This window comes from Athene cunicularia, assembly GCF_003259725.1.
Source record: "Athene cunicularia isolate RWA chromosome 10 unlocalized genomic scaffold, athCun1 chr10_part1, whole genome shotgun sequence".
Classification (NCBI taxonomy): Eukaryota; Metazoa; Chordata; class Aves; order Strigiformes; family Strigidae; genus Athene; species Athene cunicularia.
The window spans coordinates 199,860-214,867 of NW_020799112.1; the positions used below are offsets into that span (position 1 = coordinate 199,860).

Here is a 15,008-nt window from a genome sequence, read left to right on the forward strand (position 1 = left end):
GTGCAAATCTCCTCAGTTCTCCTGCACCTCATGTAACTGGTACTCCCCATTCCCTCTGGCCTGAGCTGGATGTGCCCCTCTGACTGTGTGTCTTGTGACTCCATGTGGACAATGCCTGTGTCAGTGTAACATCCAGATCAGTGTTAGAGAAGCTTGTTGATCTTCAAGGCACAAAAGCCATCCTCTTTCTCTTGGTTTGCTCTGTTTTTCTGTGCTGCCTAGCCAGGGAGGCTGTTCTTTTCCTTTATCAGCCATGGGGAGATCAGACTAGCCCAAACATTTCAGATGAAGGATGTCTCACTAGGCTGTGTGCTTGCCTGAGAGATGTGCTCATGGGCTGGCCAGGATCTCGAGCAGTGGGAAGGTTTACCCCCTGCTATCAGGGTGACACTATCAAGCCTGATCCAAGCTATGCCTCATTGACACACTTCAGAAGACTCTTGAGCTTTTTAAAGACCACGAGAGAGTCAGATTTGCTAGTCCCCTGCCTTGTCTCTTCCAGCAGATTATCTCTCCCCAAATAGCAGTGTGCACCTTGATTCTCATTTGAATTTTTTCCCCCTCTAACACCCAGCCAGTGGATCTTGCCAGCTGCTTATCTGCTTTGCTCCATGCCGGCTCACACTGATTGTTGCTCTCGAGCTGCTCCCTAGATCTGCCTACCATGAGCTCCATTTGCTGAGTGCGTGACGTGCCTCAGCATATGGCAGCTCTTTCAGTCCTTGATTGTTCCTGGAGCTCTTTTCTGAACCCTTCCCAAGTGTTCAGCATTGCTTTTAAGTGCAGACGTGAGACCCGGACCCTGCATTGCCTGCCAAAATCTTCTTGCTCCATTATACATCTCCCTGCTTCGTACAACCAGGCATCTCAGGCACAGCCCCATGCTAGGGTTTTGGGCACGTTCAGGAATTTGGCTGCCACAAATATGGTTATTTTCTATTCCTTCACCATCTTTTATAGAAATCTAAAGTAGCACTAGGCTGTGAATGGATCCCTGTGGAGCTCTGCTGTTTAAAACTGTTAGTTTTTACCCTGCAGTATGTGTTTTATTGAGGTGGTTCATGACCCTTCCCTTGCATGCTTTCCTCCCGCGTGTGCAGCAGCCCTGTGCCATGGCCAGGGTGGAGGTCATGCCGTTCCTTGGGTGGGTGCAGTCCCTCACTCCTCCCCTCCAGCTACCCTGTGCCAGCACCCTGGGGGTGATGCTTGCAGTGACAGTACCCTGACAGGGCTGATGAGATCTCATATGAGGTGGCCTGATTTCAGGAGAAGTCCTGAAATCCAGAAACCATGGCTGAGGCCCACCAATGTCATGAGCGAATGTAACAGCTCGTTTTCTCTGGCAGTAGCATTGCTCCATCACGCCACAGCATGGGGCTGTGAGCCTGCATAACAGCCACCCAAGTCTGTCATTTTTGTTGACAGCAACAACAGCAAAAAAGCTGCTTCAAGCTGTGATCTCCGATACACTTTGTGTCCTTTGCTCTCCCCTTCCAGACAGACGTGGTCCTGCAGTTGGATTTGCATTACACCCAGCTGAGCACAAAGCAGAGGACTTGTGAAAGCCTGCAAACAACCCTCGAGAAATCTCTGCTGGGGCAGTTTTTCAGCCAGAGGAATTACTCCCAGCCAGACTACCAGAGAACTCCTGCCTGTGCAGTCAGCATGTGCCTCCAGGATGCATCGACACTGAGCACTGGCCCAAAGGGGCAAGTGTCTCTGAGGACAGGCTCTGGCTGCAGCTTGCCCAGCAGCAACCCCTCCAAATCCAGCAGCGAGCCAGAGGAGAACGACGAGAGCGACCTGAGTGAGCTCTGCTCAGCACTGCTCCGGGCTGGCCCAGGGCAGGACCACCCCTGACCCCAGCCTTGGGAACTGCTATTTTTAATAGAGGCAACAGTAATTCGAGTGCTAAATGCATCAGAATCCATCAGCTGCTTTCCAGCCTCAGCGATCGCCCTGTCCAAATGAGGCCAAGTCTGCCTTTTTGGAAAGTCTTCTCCCATCTGCACCCTGTGGCGTGTGGGGCCTGGAGCCCACTGGAAGTAACCCCTGTCCCGCGGGAGCAGTAGGGATCAGCAAGGAGTTGTCATCGTGTCCGTGTCTGGCAGAGGACCCGGCCACCTGACATGTCACAACATTGCCAGGCAAAACCCAACACCACTTAAAGGCACCAGCTGATGTTTTCTGCTTTGCCTAAAAGCAAACGTTACAGTATTAAACGTGATAAGAAACCCCTCAACACTACAGACCCGTACTACAGCAGCGACACGGCCTCAAAACCCAGCTACAGCTGCTGACTCCTCACACTTGTGCAGGGGACACAAAGCTTGACCCAGGGCACCAGGTGGAACTGCTTCCCTTATATAAGCTCTCCCCAGGGTTGCAGTGTGGTTTCCTTTCCTTGACAGTCCTGCCTGTGTCAAAGCAGGTTTTAAGTTATGCATTTATGTATTTCTAAAGAATGTATTTATACTTGAGGCAAGACAATTGCTTGCCAGGAGAAGGAAGGTCAGATGTTCTGTCAAGTGTGTGTTTACAATGGAGGCTGGTTTTCCATCAGTAGTAGCCAGAGGGCAGGTATACTTACACGTGCCCCTTCTAGCTTGGTATGCAGGGCATTAGAGGCTGCTAACTCCTGTGTGGTCCTGAGTTCCTCTCAGATACAGAATTTTCTACATGTGAGAGACGGAAAAGACCAGGATGGAGGAGGAAGACCCTCAGAAAAGTTATTATTAGTGCAATTTTTTTTTTCTAAGTGCCTGTCTGTGCATTCACTGCAGGCAGCCTCCAGCACCACCTGTCATGGAGAACCAGCTGCCCAGACAGCCACAGATGAGCAGGGCCCAAAGGACAACCCGTGTGGGCACCATCTGCCCACTTCTCTAATATCTGTTTGATAAAGGTTTCAGCATCGCTCCAGGTGATTGCTTAGCAAGAGCCTGGGAGGGTGATCAAATGGTTCTAACAGGGACCAGTGACTCCAGTGAAGTGTGGGATCTCTATCCTTGGAGGACAGTTCACCCTGGCCTGGAGAAGGTGCTGAGGAACTGATCCAAGCAGTCAGGGCACTGGACCAGAGACTACCAGAAGTCCCTTCTGGCTGTTGTGGTCCTGTGAAAGAAAGAAATTGGAGATCAAAGACTTCTTGAGAACTCAAGGATGACAGGGTGGGGAGTGTCCAAGCTCTTGTCTTCTTTCTTGGTCTAAAAGAGGGGTGGAAAGAGCACTTCCTAAGTTTTGGTTCCCTTTCAGCAGTGAAGATACTTGCATCTCTGTCTATGATGTCTGTTACAGCATGGAAAAATAGGAAATATTCCTTCCAGATAAACCATCCTACAAGTGCTGGAATCCTGTCCAAAGAGAACAGAGGAGGCTTTTACTCTCTTCACAGCGACTAGAGCCAAGGGAGAGAGGCCCCATCTGGCTGAAGTCTAGAAAGTGTCCTAGGAAAAGATGTAAAGCTCAAAAAGAAAATAATTTGCAGGATGCAGTTTAAATAAGATGGACTGATAGAGAAGCTAAACCAGAAAATAATAAACTAATTGAAGGGAGAACCAAAGATAATTCAACACCAGCAGAAACTTGAGACAGGTCAGTGGGAATGGCGGGGCAGGCATTTGGGAGAAGCTGAGAGGTTCTTGTCTCTATGAGGATTATACACACCCTCCTATACTCTTGGGGCAAAATGTGTTTCTGGCTCACATAGTCATGACAAATGTCATCTCATGTGAATGTTACTCTCATTCAAAGCGAGGCTGTTTATTTTGTCTGAATAAAACACTATTGGTGTTTTTGAATGTGCAAAGCTTCATGTGGCTCTGAGTTAAGTGTCTTCATTTTTCCCTCTAATTGCTAGGGTGCAACTTAATATTGACCTGCTGGCTTTTTATCCTTTGAACTCTAGCTTCTAGGCTCTTACATGTGAGGATTGTTTCTTTTTTTAGGTAACTGCATATTGAAGTTTGGATTTAAAAGGTGGATCAAATGACACTAGATAGGATGAAATCATGTCAGGTGAAATGTGTAGATAAAATAATATCAGGATTCATTGTGAATTATCCATCTTCTTTGTAAAGTGTGGCTCTTGGGTGGCTGGGTCAGGCTTAGGAGGCCTCCTGTCACAGTGCTTGTCCCTGTCACGAGCATTTCCACTCCTTCAAGGAGACCCTGCAGCCCAGCGCAGGGCTACCACCATGTTTCCATGCACCTCAGTCAACAGTGTAAGTGAGCACACAAGCACTTCAAAGCTGAATTGCAGAGGTGGAGTTTGCATCTGGGGCCTCTGGCCAGGACAGCCTCCTGCCCTGCCACCAGCCTGGTTCATTGTAGGGGGGGGTGAAGCTATATCTGCCTTCATCCCCATACCCTACACATGAAATCTAAACTTCCCCGTGGTGGAACAGTGTTTTATGTTTAGCGTTTAATTTGTTTAGTGCCAGCAGATTTTCTCTGGAATGTGTTTTGATCTCTCAGCACTGAGAACAGAAGACTCATCCAAGATGACTGTGGTCCTCTATCTTCCTGACCTGCAGCCAGAGTCCTCAGGCTCCACAAGTTCCCTGTGGCCAGCCTGAGAGTAGGCCGGAAAGAGTAACCCAGCTCTGAGCAACACACCAGCGTTTCATACTCTGCTCACAGTGTGCCCATGGCCGAGTAGTCCCAACAGCCCACTGAACACTTAATTTCTCTCTTCATTGCTGCTCCTTCCTTCCACCCTGGCTCCTGGACAACGCTGCTTTTCCCCCACCTCTGTGTGACCTGACTTCACCTCTTGCTGCCACATCTCTCTGGCTTGCCCTCTGCCCCAGCACTGACCCCACAGCAAGCAGCCATTCTTCTTTCCACCTCCCTTTCTCATCTGACAATGTGTATCCCACCCATCTTGCTATGTCATTTCATGTTCCCATTGATTTTGAGTAGATATCCATGCCTTTTCATACATTTTCTGAAGTAGCAAGTGGTATCTCCAAACTTGCAAACATGGAAGTTTGATGCTGTCCCACTGCATTTCTTTGCAGGGTCATAGCCTGGACAGATCTTACGGCTGGGCAGTACAGGTGGACTCCCCTGTGTCTAGTCTTCATACTACTACTAGTAAGAAAACCAGTCCATTACTTAGTTTGATTCTCCCAGAGGGACTACAAGAGCCATTAAAGTCTGGGGTTCCGTCATTAGGTGCACAACTGCAAGCAAAGTCAGACGAAGAAATCAGCTCTAACTTACATTCATTCCCTCTCTGCCTCTGTACCTTCACTTACACCAGAGCCGTTGCCCTCTTCCCATTGCTTGGGCCAGTCTGTGCCCAGAGGCTACAAACAGCTTAAAAGCATTTGTTTGTGTAGGTAATATAGCTGCTTTCCCTTTGCCCAAGTCTGCTACGTTTTTTTTTTTTTGAGAAGCACCGAGTGAACTGAAGCCTTAAAACATTCATTAATCTCTGATGAAAATAGCAACACCTAAATATTTGATAATTTTATTTTTAGATAGATGCCCTTTTATTTCCTCTCTGCTAATGTATGCGTGTTGAAGGGAAGGACTTTGGTCAACAGCCTCATGTGCTCTTCTGCTACAGAGTTCATCTGGGATGCAGTTCTCAGCTCATGTGCTGATGTTTAGCAGTTTCTGTCAAAACAAGGCAAGTGTGCCCAAAGAGTGAGAAAACAAGGCAGTGAAAATAGGGAAATGCCATTTCTGTCTGTTTAGTTACTGGAAAATCACTGGCCCAACATGCGGTTGAGAAGCATGTTATATGTGTGCTGGCATACATACCTGAGCCTGGCACCCTTCTGTCTGCAGCAGGTTCCTTAAGGTTTGTTCTCAGTTAGCTTTTTTGTGACCAAAGCAAGGAAAGGATAGATTTGTCCCAGATCAGCCACTCTCCGGCCTCAACCAAAGAAAGAGATAAGCATAAGGCAGGTCTTTATGCAACTGGGAAACTGGTCACGCAAGCAGAGCAGCAAGTTAGGGGTAGGAAGGCAGAGAGGCAATGGGTTCATGTCTCAGGCCAGGCAGGGACACGGCTATGGAGGCAGATGACACCAAAGCACGTCCTCATGCCAAGAGGATCCTCCTGGTACTGTTGGGTAGCCGAGGCATCTGCACATCACTGTGGGTGTTTTGGACACCACTGGGGCATTCCTGCCATGTGCTGTTCTCTTGTATCCAAGAAGCAGCATGGAGGCAAGGCAGAACACAGGATGTTTCTTGGTTCATACCGCCTCTCACTGGGCACTGAGCCATCCCCACTGCCTCTGGGCAACAGAGAAAGACTGGGACTTACTGCTGAGTACCTGAGAACATTTCCATCCTCTGTAGTGCAAAGGCATGTTTTCTTCCTTACCTAGCTGGAGTGACAGCAGAGGGACAGAAATGCCTCCACCAACTCCTGGGCCATCTCTTACCACAGTCATATTAGTGGGTACAGAAACAACAAACATCCCAGCCATATTAGCCAACCCTGGGGTTCTACAGCTTATCTGGTAAAACCAGTGATATTCAGGTGGTTGGTGACATGCTTGTAGCTGGACTAGCCCAGCTGACCGAGATGATTTGCAAGCTGTGCTGTAGCTTGGATAGGTTACAGAAAAATGGGTGGCATGTATGCTGTCAGCATGAAGTGAAGGTAATAAGCATACCTTAGGGAGTGATAAGGGTTGTGCAGATAAGATGGCTAGGTGGTTTTACTGAAGTGGCCTTAACAGAGCAGAAAATGCCTCCTTCATGCAAAGCAGCAGCTTGTCATTTGCTTTCTCAGGGTTACGCTGCCTAATGTGGAGCTCTGTTGGCTGCTGGGGCTGAAGGGGCATCCCAGAGGTGTCTCCTATCCTTGGGCAAACTCAGGGAAAGCCCTTGGTGTGGTCATGAGATGTCTGCAGTGCAGCAGTGTGGCAACACACCTGGGACACTGGCTGAAGTGTAATTTCATTGAAGTTGTTGTTTCTGGGGAAAAATGTCAATATGGGGGCATGTTGAGCCATTTCACTTACCAGCTCACTTATCTCTTTCCAAATTTTTGGAACAAGTCCGTCTCCCTCACACAAGAGTGAATTTGAATTTATTCTTTAGAAACTTGTAGCTTCTCTTTACACTTGATAGATATTTTCCATACTAACTACTACAGAACCTGCCAGATCATTCTCTACTTCTCCTTACAGGGCAGAACTAGTGGTGCTGTCCACAAGATACGCTCACTTGATGCCTCCCACTGTAGATGCTCTTTGCTGTTGCTTACAGCTGTTAAGTGATGAGCTGAAATTTTCTGTGTTGTGGGCCAATCTCATGCTGGTTTCTGGCCTTTCCGACCATGGGAGCATTTGAAATTTTGCAACCTTGAGAATTTTCTTTCTTTTATCCCAGTACATTGGGGTCTGAAGAGCCTCCTGATGCACAGACAATCTATTTGGCCTGGGCCCGGGAGACTCCTTATGGGCAGGATGTGTGCAGTACAGTAGAACATACAGAGGGACATAAAGGGAAACTGCAAGACTCAAGAATGCAGTTTTGGTCCTCTTTCCCTAGTTTTTGGAAGTAGGTTCTCATACAGGTAGAGAGATCTTGAAGGCATTCGGTGGCCATTCCTTCTCAGGGAAGGAAGGAGTTTCCCAAAGGACAGGTTATCATGTTCTTTAGCAGTTATGCTACCCTTTTTGTAAACAAGGATTAAATAGGATGATCTCTTGAACTGACCTAATAGAGGAATTGTTTTTTCTCTAAAATGCACTCGTTAGGCCATTAGCTGAGGATCCCTTCGAAATACCAGTTAGTGGAAGTCTACTTCCTATAACAGGACCATAGACAAGACAGTAATTGAAGATGCCAGACTCAGGACTAGCAAGGACATCTTGAATCATTAAATCCAGGTGGTGCTATCAAAGGCAGTGTGTCACAGACGGCCTTTATCTGTCATGCTTTTCACATGGAGACACCCACGGCAGTGCTCTCCTCTCTCCTAATGCTGGCAATCATCCTGCTTTGAACAGGAGGTTGGACTAGGTCCCTTCCAACCAACGCTTCTGTGATTCTGCTACCAGAATATATACTCAAAAGAGTATACATTCTGGGTGATTCTGAACAGCAAGCAAACTGGGAGATGCAAGATTCTGTTTCAGTGAAATATCCCTGCTACCTGCCCGAAAAGCAAATTAGGACATTGGTTCAGCTCAGCTGGTTCCAAAACTTTTAAAAACAAAAACTTATGGCAGGTCTAGAAAATAAGGGAAAGGTGGTAAAACAGTTCATTTGAAAATATAAGATGGTTCAGATTTCAATTCTCCCCAACAAGCAGATTGCCCAGTGATGAAATGAGGATAGTTTGAAACAAAATGCATGAGTGAAGCCACCCACTGTGAAGACAATAAACCCAAGATTACTCAAATTAAAAAGTAGATAAACACTGCTGACCTGCATTCAGGCAGGCTACCCATCTGCAGAGAGCTGGGAAGTCTCTTTGGAAAGCAAAGACGGAAGCAGGTTTGGTGTCATGGTGAAGCCTGCAGACTAGGACTTTATTAATGGTGAGAAATTATTGATAGCACAGCCTCTTTGTATGGTCCCAGAGTTCTCTATCAAAGATTATTCCAATGACTGTTTTGCCATTGTTACTAATCGCTTAAAATTAGGTCCATGACATCATGTGACAGTGAAGAGAAAAGCATATCACCAAACAAATGAGAATCCTTGAAGTGCTCAAAGTTGCTGCTTATCTTCACGGTTTGGATAACCTTTTGCATAATAACAATTTTAAATCTCTTGGCCATATCACCTCCTCATAGAGATGGAAGACACTCTTTGAAATTACAGACCAGACTTCATACACACAAGAACTGATGTGGTGTCACACAGTAACAAAGAGCTAATGTCTCTTTGATAAAGCTGTCTTCACTAAGTTGGATTTTCTTGCCATGGTGTCAGGAATAGTTGATAAGACAGACGTGTTATTAAGTGGTAAAAATAAACAGATGGAAGAGACAAGTGAGAGATTTCAGCTATGACTTTCCAGAATGTTGCAGCAAAGAATAACCTCCTAATTTCCATTCCCTACCAGAGATTAAAAATGTGAGATGCTTCCCCAAGTGTTGCATGGCCACAGATCCCGTACACCAGTGAGGCACCCGCTGTAATGCTGGACCACGAGTCCCTTGGGCCAACAGCTTGTCCCTGCCTGACCAGGGACGCATGAGATGGGACAGTTTGTGGACCTGGAGAAGGGGTGATGGTCCTGACCCAATGCTACTCTGGATGCAAAGTCATTGTTGTGGAGAGCATCAATGCGTGTCCACATGTGTGCTAAATGCCTTGGTTCCTGCTGGGCATCATGACCTATTTTTGAGACGCCAGTCTCTATAGGCTTGCTCTTTTCTCACTCTTCCTCTCCCATCCACAGTGATTTCTTTTCATATTTCTTTTTGCCTTACACCCTCCCACTATGGAGGACGTGGCAGTCTGGCCAGGGCTGTGCCAGCACCCTGCCTGACCGCAGAATCACAGAATCATCTGGGTTGGAAAAGACCCTGAAGCTCCTCTATTCCAAACATGAACCTCACCCTGACCATTCCCAACTCCACCAGATCCCTCAGCGCTGGCTCAGCCCGACTCTTCAACCCCTCCAGGGATCCCGGGGACTCCCCCCCTGCCCTGGGCAGCCCATCCCAACGCCCAACAGCCCCTTCTGCACAGAAATCCTTCCTCAGAGCCAGCCTGACCCTGCCCTGGGCAGCTTGAGGCCATTCCCTCTGGGCCTGGTGCTGGTTCCTTGGCTCCAGAGACTCATCCCCCCTCTCTGCACCCTCCTGTCAGGGAGTTGCAGAGGGCCAGGAGGTCTCCCCTCAGCCTCCTCTTCTCCAGACTGAACCCCCCAGTTACCTCAGCCGCTCCCCAGCAGACCTGTGCTCCAGACCCTGCCCCAGCTCCGTTGCCCTTCTCTGGCCACGCTTGAGTCATTCAATGGCCTTTTTGGGGTGAGGGGCCCAGAAGACCAGAAGGACAGAAGATGACAGGCAGGCTGAAGATGATTCATCCCCTGGGACTACTACAATGGTCGGAGTGTCAGCTCCTGCACAGATGTGATGATGAAACAGTGGCAACATTGTGAGCATGGAGGAGCCTGCCTTTAAATCTGGGGTCCTTGACACAGCAGGGCATGACAGAAACTCATCTTTTCTGTAGAGTCAATAGAAAAGAAGTGTTGCTCCCAGACCTCGCTCACCTGATGGACAGGACAATACATAACTCAAAAAGTAGAGGGCAGCTTCTGCTGTGTCACTGCAGCCATCTCCCGCCTGCCTGCCTTATTTTTCTGTGTTGCTTAATATCAATTATAAAATATTAAATCAGATAAATACCTTTGACCTTTCTGGATGATAAGAAAAGACATTGTTCTGCTTCCTAAAATGCACGTTTTTTCACTGGAAATGCTAATGGGATTATGTAAAGGTTATTTCAGCCTCCTCTCAAGTTTGGAGATGTGGCACAACAATCATGATGCCCTTTGTTTATGCCTTTTTAATGACTGCTTTTACCTCCAGTTATCTGAGGCCTCTGCAGCTTCTCAGATGCTCACTTGTGGAGTCCCTGAGCTGCTTTTGGAGGGAAACTTCCTGGGGAATATGTGCCAGTGCTGTCACATTAGAGATCTGGAGGAGAGCTGATGTGGTGAAGCTCTGGGAGCCTGGCAAGGATCTGATGTGCATGTCTTGAGAGGTTTCATGGTGTCAGTGTTGGGGAGCGTGCACACATGGGTCCGACCTGCTCCTGGGACACATCTGCTCCGCCCCAGTGCACCCCCAGGGCTCTGTCTTCAGGTTTCCTTTCTTCGAGGCATCTGTCTATGGGCCCGGGCCAGGATGTAAGCGTGAGCAGTTCTCCCCGTGAGCCGATGGCGTGTGCACGGTCCCTGCCTGCAGCCCCCCGTCTAGACAGACCTTCACTTTGCCCTGCAGAAGTGATGAGCTGAGTAAGAAGCATAGTTCATGGGCCAGAGAAAGCAGAGAAATAACCATGATGCTCCACTTGCTCTGTTCTCTGGGAAGGTGCTTCCAAAAGCATGTTTTCCTCTAATTTTTGGTTGTTATGGATTTTTTGCCCAGGCTTTTCTTTGATTTTTTTCTAAGTCATTCTCTTGTGTCCCAGAACAGCCCCAGTGCTGTACATGGGGCTTGTGATGGCCTGACATAACCTCGCTGCTTTCCAGAGAAAAACAGAGCACAGGTAGACTGTCATAATTTCTAATACCAGAAATATCAATAAAGAATTGGTTCTCAGTAGGGAACCCCCCCAATGTCCCCACCTCCACACAGACTGATAAATACTTTTTTTTCAACTGGCACTGTCATGAGTTTTAGAGTCACATACATCCTAGGCATCAGAATCACGGAATCACAGAATGATTTGGGTTGGAAGGGACCAACTTCAAATCTAGTCCAACCCCCTGCCACAGGCAGGGACATCTTTCACTAGATCAGGTTGCTCAAAGCCCTGTCCAACCTGATCTTGAACATTTCCAGTGATGGGGCATCTACAACTTCTCTGGGCAACCTCTTCCAGGGTCTCACCACCCTCATGCTAAAAAGTTTCTTCCTTATATCCAGTCTCAATCCACCCTCTTTCAGTTTAGCACTCTTGCCCCTTGTCTAGTCACTACAGGTCTGGGTAAAAAAAGTCATTATCCATCTTTCTTATAGGCCCCATTTAAATATTGAAAGGATGCATTAAGGGCATCCTGAGCAAGGTCTGTGAGCAGTCTTGCTTCAAACAGGAGGTTGGCCTGGGGACCTCCAGGAGGTCCTTCTACCCTACGTCCTTCTAGGGGTCTATAAAAATTGCTGTGGAATTCTGTTTAACTTCAGTCTTCTGTGTTTTCATGCTCTCCTGAAGTTTGTTTTTGATGAGGAAAAGACAAAAACAGAGATGTGACCAACAAAGGACATGTGCCTGCTGAAGCTTCACATTGTCCTGAGTCATTTTCCCCCTTGGTGGCAGAGGACAGATGTGTGTGTAGACACACTGGGGGCTGCCCAGAGTAGTAGGATGGGGATTCACATCTTTACCAAAAAAGTTCTTTTATAAACCTGGGAGAGGGCAATGGTATCTTGGGAACGATTTTTCTAAGCATAGCTTGATTGTGTTAAAAGATTGAGTAATTTGAGAGGAACGGGAGGTGGTTCCTGAAGAGCAAGGGGCACCCTAAATAGGACAGCTGAGATTACATCTTTCACAGCAATGGAGAGAGAAAGAGAACACCAGTTGCCAATGCCTTTTGAATGCAAAAGCATTTAGCCAAGAGCAAGGGCAGACAAAGGTGGTGCATCCCTGGTTTGGTGGAGATACAAATTACAAAACCTGTTACTGAAAGTTATATTTCTCTTTTTCAAAGTTATTTTGTAGGTCTCCCTGGAGGATCATGCTTGAGAGGTCAGAGACAGGGCAGAGCAACTGCTTTAGGAGGACAGGACTCTCATTGCTGGTGGGGGGGTTTCTCATGCACATTGGCTATGCAAATTGATACATGAGGTTTGGTTTTCTCACCCACTTTCAGTGAGAGCGTTTGAATGCTCCCAGACTGGAGGGTTTCACAGTGTGAGATGCACACAGCGTGGTTTGATCAAACCGTGGTGGGCAGTAGTCTCGGCCATGTCTGCAGGACAGGATTCACACATGGTGCTCTAGCATGGCACACTCCCTGCAAGCTTGTTTTGGATGATCCCTTTGGTAGCTTTTGAAGGGCAAAGAGAGAAAAGACTTGAGAGGATGGTTGCTTTTCCTATATAAGTGGCATCTGTGTAATGTTTTTCTGGAAACCTCACAGTCAAAGATGTTATGGGATGAGCCATGGAGGTTCAACAGAGGAGCTTGTCTTTTTTTCCTCCCAGCAGTATCAGCTGGTCTAATGAGATTTATGCACTCTCTCTACAGCCCTTGCCATGTTACACCCTTAGACCTCTGTTGCTACTGCTAAATTGGTACCTTCATTTGCTACATGGTTCTCCAAAGCCCCACCGCTGCTGAGTTACTCTCTGTTAGGTATTGGAAATTAGGTATTGGAAAATTGGGTGTCAGAAGCGTGAGGAAGGCAAAAGAGCAAAACAGTGAGAAATCTGCAAAGCATACATTTTCCTTGACACAGAGTGCCCAGAATAAACACAGGACCAGGCAGAAGTCCAGTGATTTGTGTGATGTGGCACCAAGGAGGAATGTGAAGCGGGTTGCTGGCCATGCGGTCCCGTTCTTTCACTTCAAGGACAGATTTATCTCCTGTTCTGCTCAGTTCCCTCAAAATATGATTGTTTGTAGCAACCTGCCAACTCTGTGCTCATCCTCCCTTCTTTCCCACACAACCCAGCTGCACCCATCGTACCAAGTCGACCTTGCTTCCCGTCCTCCCTCTTTTTCCCACAAAAAACAGCTGTACCCCTTGGCACCATGAAACTAATAATGTATTATTTGACTACAGTCCCACCCGCTCACCATACCTACTAAGATAAATAATACCCAAGTTTGTACCTAACTTGGAGGGACGATAAGCCAACACCAAATCGGAGGGACAGGTCGATGGGTTTGTGCTCTCACACACACACCACACCACCCCCTCACCCCCCAAAGGGACACCTTTTGATAAGATTTCCTCGGCTATGCCGAGTGTTTACCCAGGAACTTTGTGTGTGGGATTGCAATCCTTTTCTTTCGTGTAGTGCTATAGAGCCAACCTGCAGTTTGTGCATTTATCATAGGCAATCTTAAAAGAATCTGTAGATGTTGCATGAAAATAAACTGTCCTAACTGCTCTTGACTGCAACCAGACTTAGAGTATATGGGCTGTTTGGGCTGGGTCAGACCTATAGTGATGGCCACTAATCTGCACTATTTGTGAATCTGACGGCTTCTTTTGAACGCAACCAGACCTACAGCATAGGGGCTGTTTGGGCATTTGGGTCAGACCTACAGTTACAGCTCCAGTTGACATACCTATGAAGGGATAAGTCCAGCCACCCCTAGCCCCTCTAATCTCTGAGGACCAGCTAGAATGCTGGGGGATTTATCTCTTACCAAATTTATTCTCATCCTAAATGCAACACTCTCATTCTTTCTATATGTCTTTCAAGAGTCTCCCTGGCATCTGTGTTAATTAGAGAAAATCTGAAATTTAATCACTAACACAACATTTTCAGTTTTGGGATCATCTTTGCCAGTGCACTGCTGGCCTAACAGAGACAGAGGATCTGCTGATACCCTCTGCAGCCTCATGGGTGCCCATCTGTGCTCACCCACCACATCAACATCACTGATGGGGCTCCCCATGACACTGACTGCACTGGGTCAGGCACCCACAGTCTCCATCTCCTGCAAGCCAGGGAGACATTGTACCCCCACCCTGGTGGCCAAAATCACAAGAAGCAGCAAGATGACCTACCACTGTAACCATGGACCAAGCTCCAGACAGCTGCCTGGGTAGGGAACAGCCCCAGCCTGGGTTCACATTTTGGAGGATTTTGGATACAGACACATCTTCAGCTCTTTTGTGCATGTAGGCCTTGAACTCAGTGAAGACCATTTCACTGCTGCTTGTGAAATGGTAATGTCAAAGCTAATAGGTGAGATCTCATCTGGAGGGTCCAGTCTTGGCACTGATTTGGGAAAATCCTGCTGAGGATGCAGTGGAGAGCACGAAGAAGCATGCTGAAAAGTACAATCAATCTGGGAGGACAAATGGAAGGATCTTGGGCAGAAGAGAATATTTATGAAAAGCGTAAGATCAATCCTTCTAAGTGGTCTGCAGGCTGCGTCTATCAGGCTCTGGAGTTTCTCAGGTGGTGGATGCTTATCATTCAGCAAGACAAAGCAAAAGCCTAATTAATGACCTTCCCTTTGACATCACCCCAGTCAATCCAACTCCTCCAGCAGGAAATTAGGAAATGTGTTGCAAACCCCCAGCACAGCAGCAAACTCCAGCAGTTCAGTAAGCAGCTGGATCAGAACCATCTCAGACACAGAAGGTCCCTGTGCAGTTGGCA

General features: G+C 47.5%; 1 protein-coding gene across 3 annotated transcripts in view; it reads left to right on the forward strand.

The window, feature by feature from the left end:
* The window catches only part of LOC113484051 (mucosa-associated lymphoid tissue lymphoma translocation protein 1-like), a 29,619-nt gene extending 25,817 nt beyond the window's left edge, over positions 1-3,802 (forward strand). For all 3 annotated transcript variants that reach the window (XM_026856160.1, XM_026856161.1, XM_026856162.1), the window contains one exon: positions 1,498-3,802. In XM_026856160.1, the coding sequence (XP_026711961.1) occupies positions 1,498-1,860 (363 nt within the window). In that variant the 3' untranslated portion in view covers positions 1,861-3,802. The remainder of the gene's footprint in view (positions 1-1,497) is intronic.
* The last annotated feature ends 11,206 nt before the right edge of the window (positions 3,803-15,008 follow it).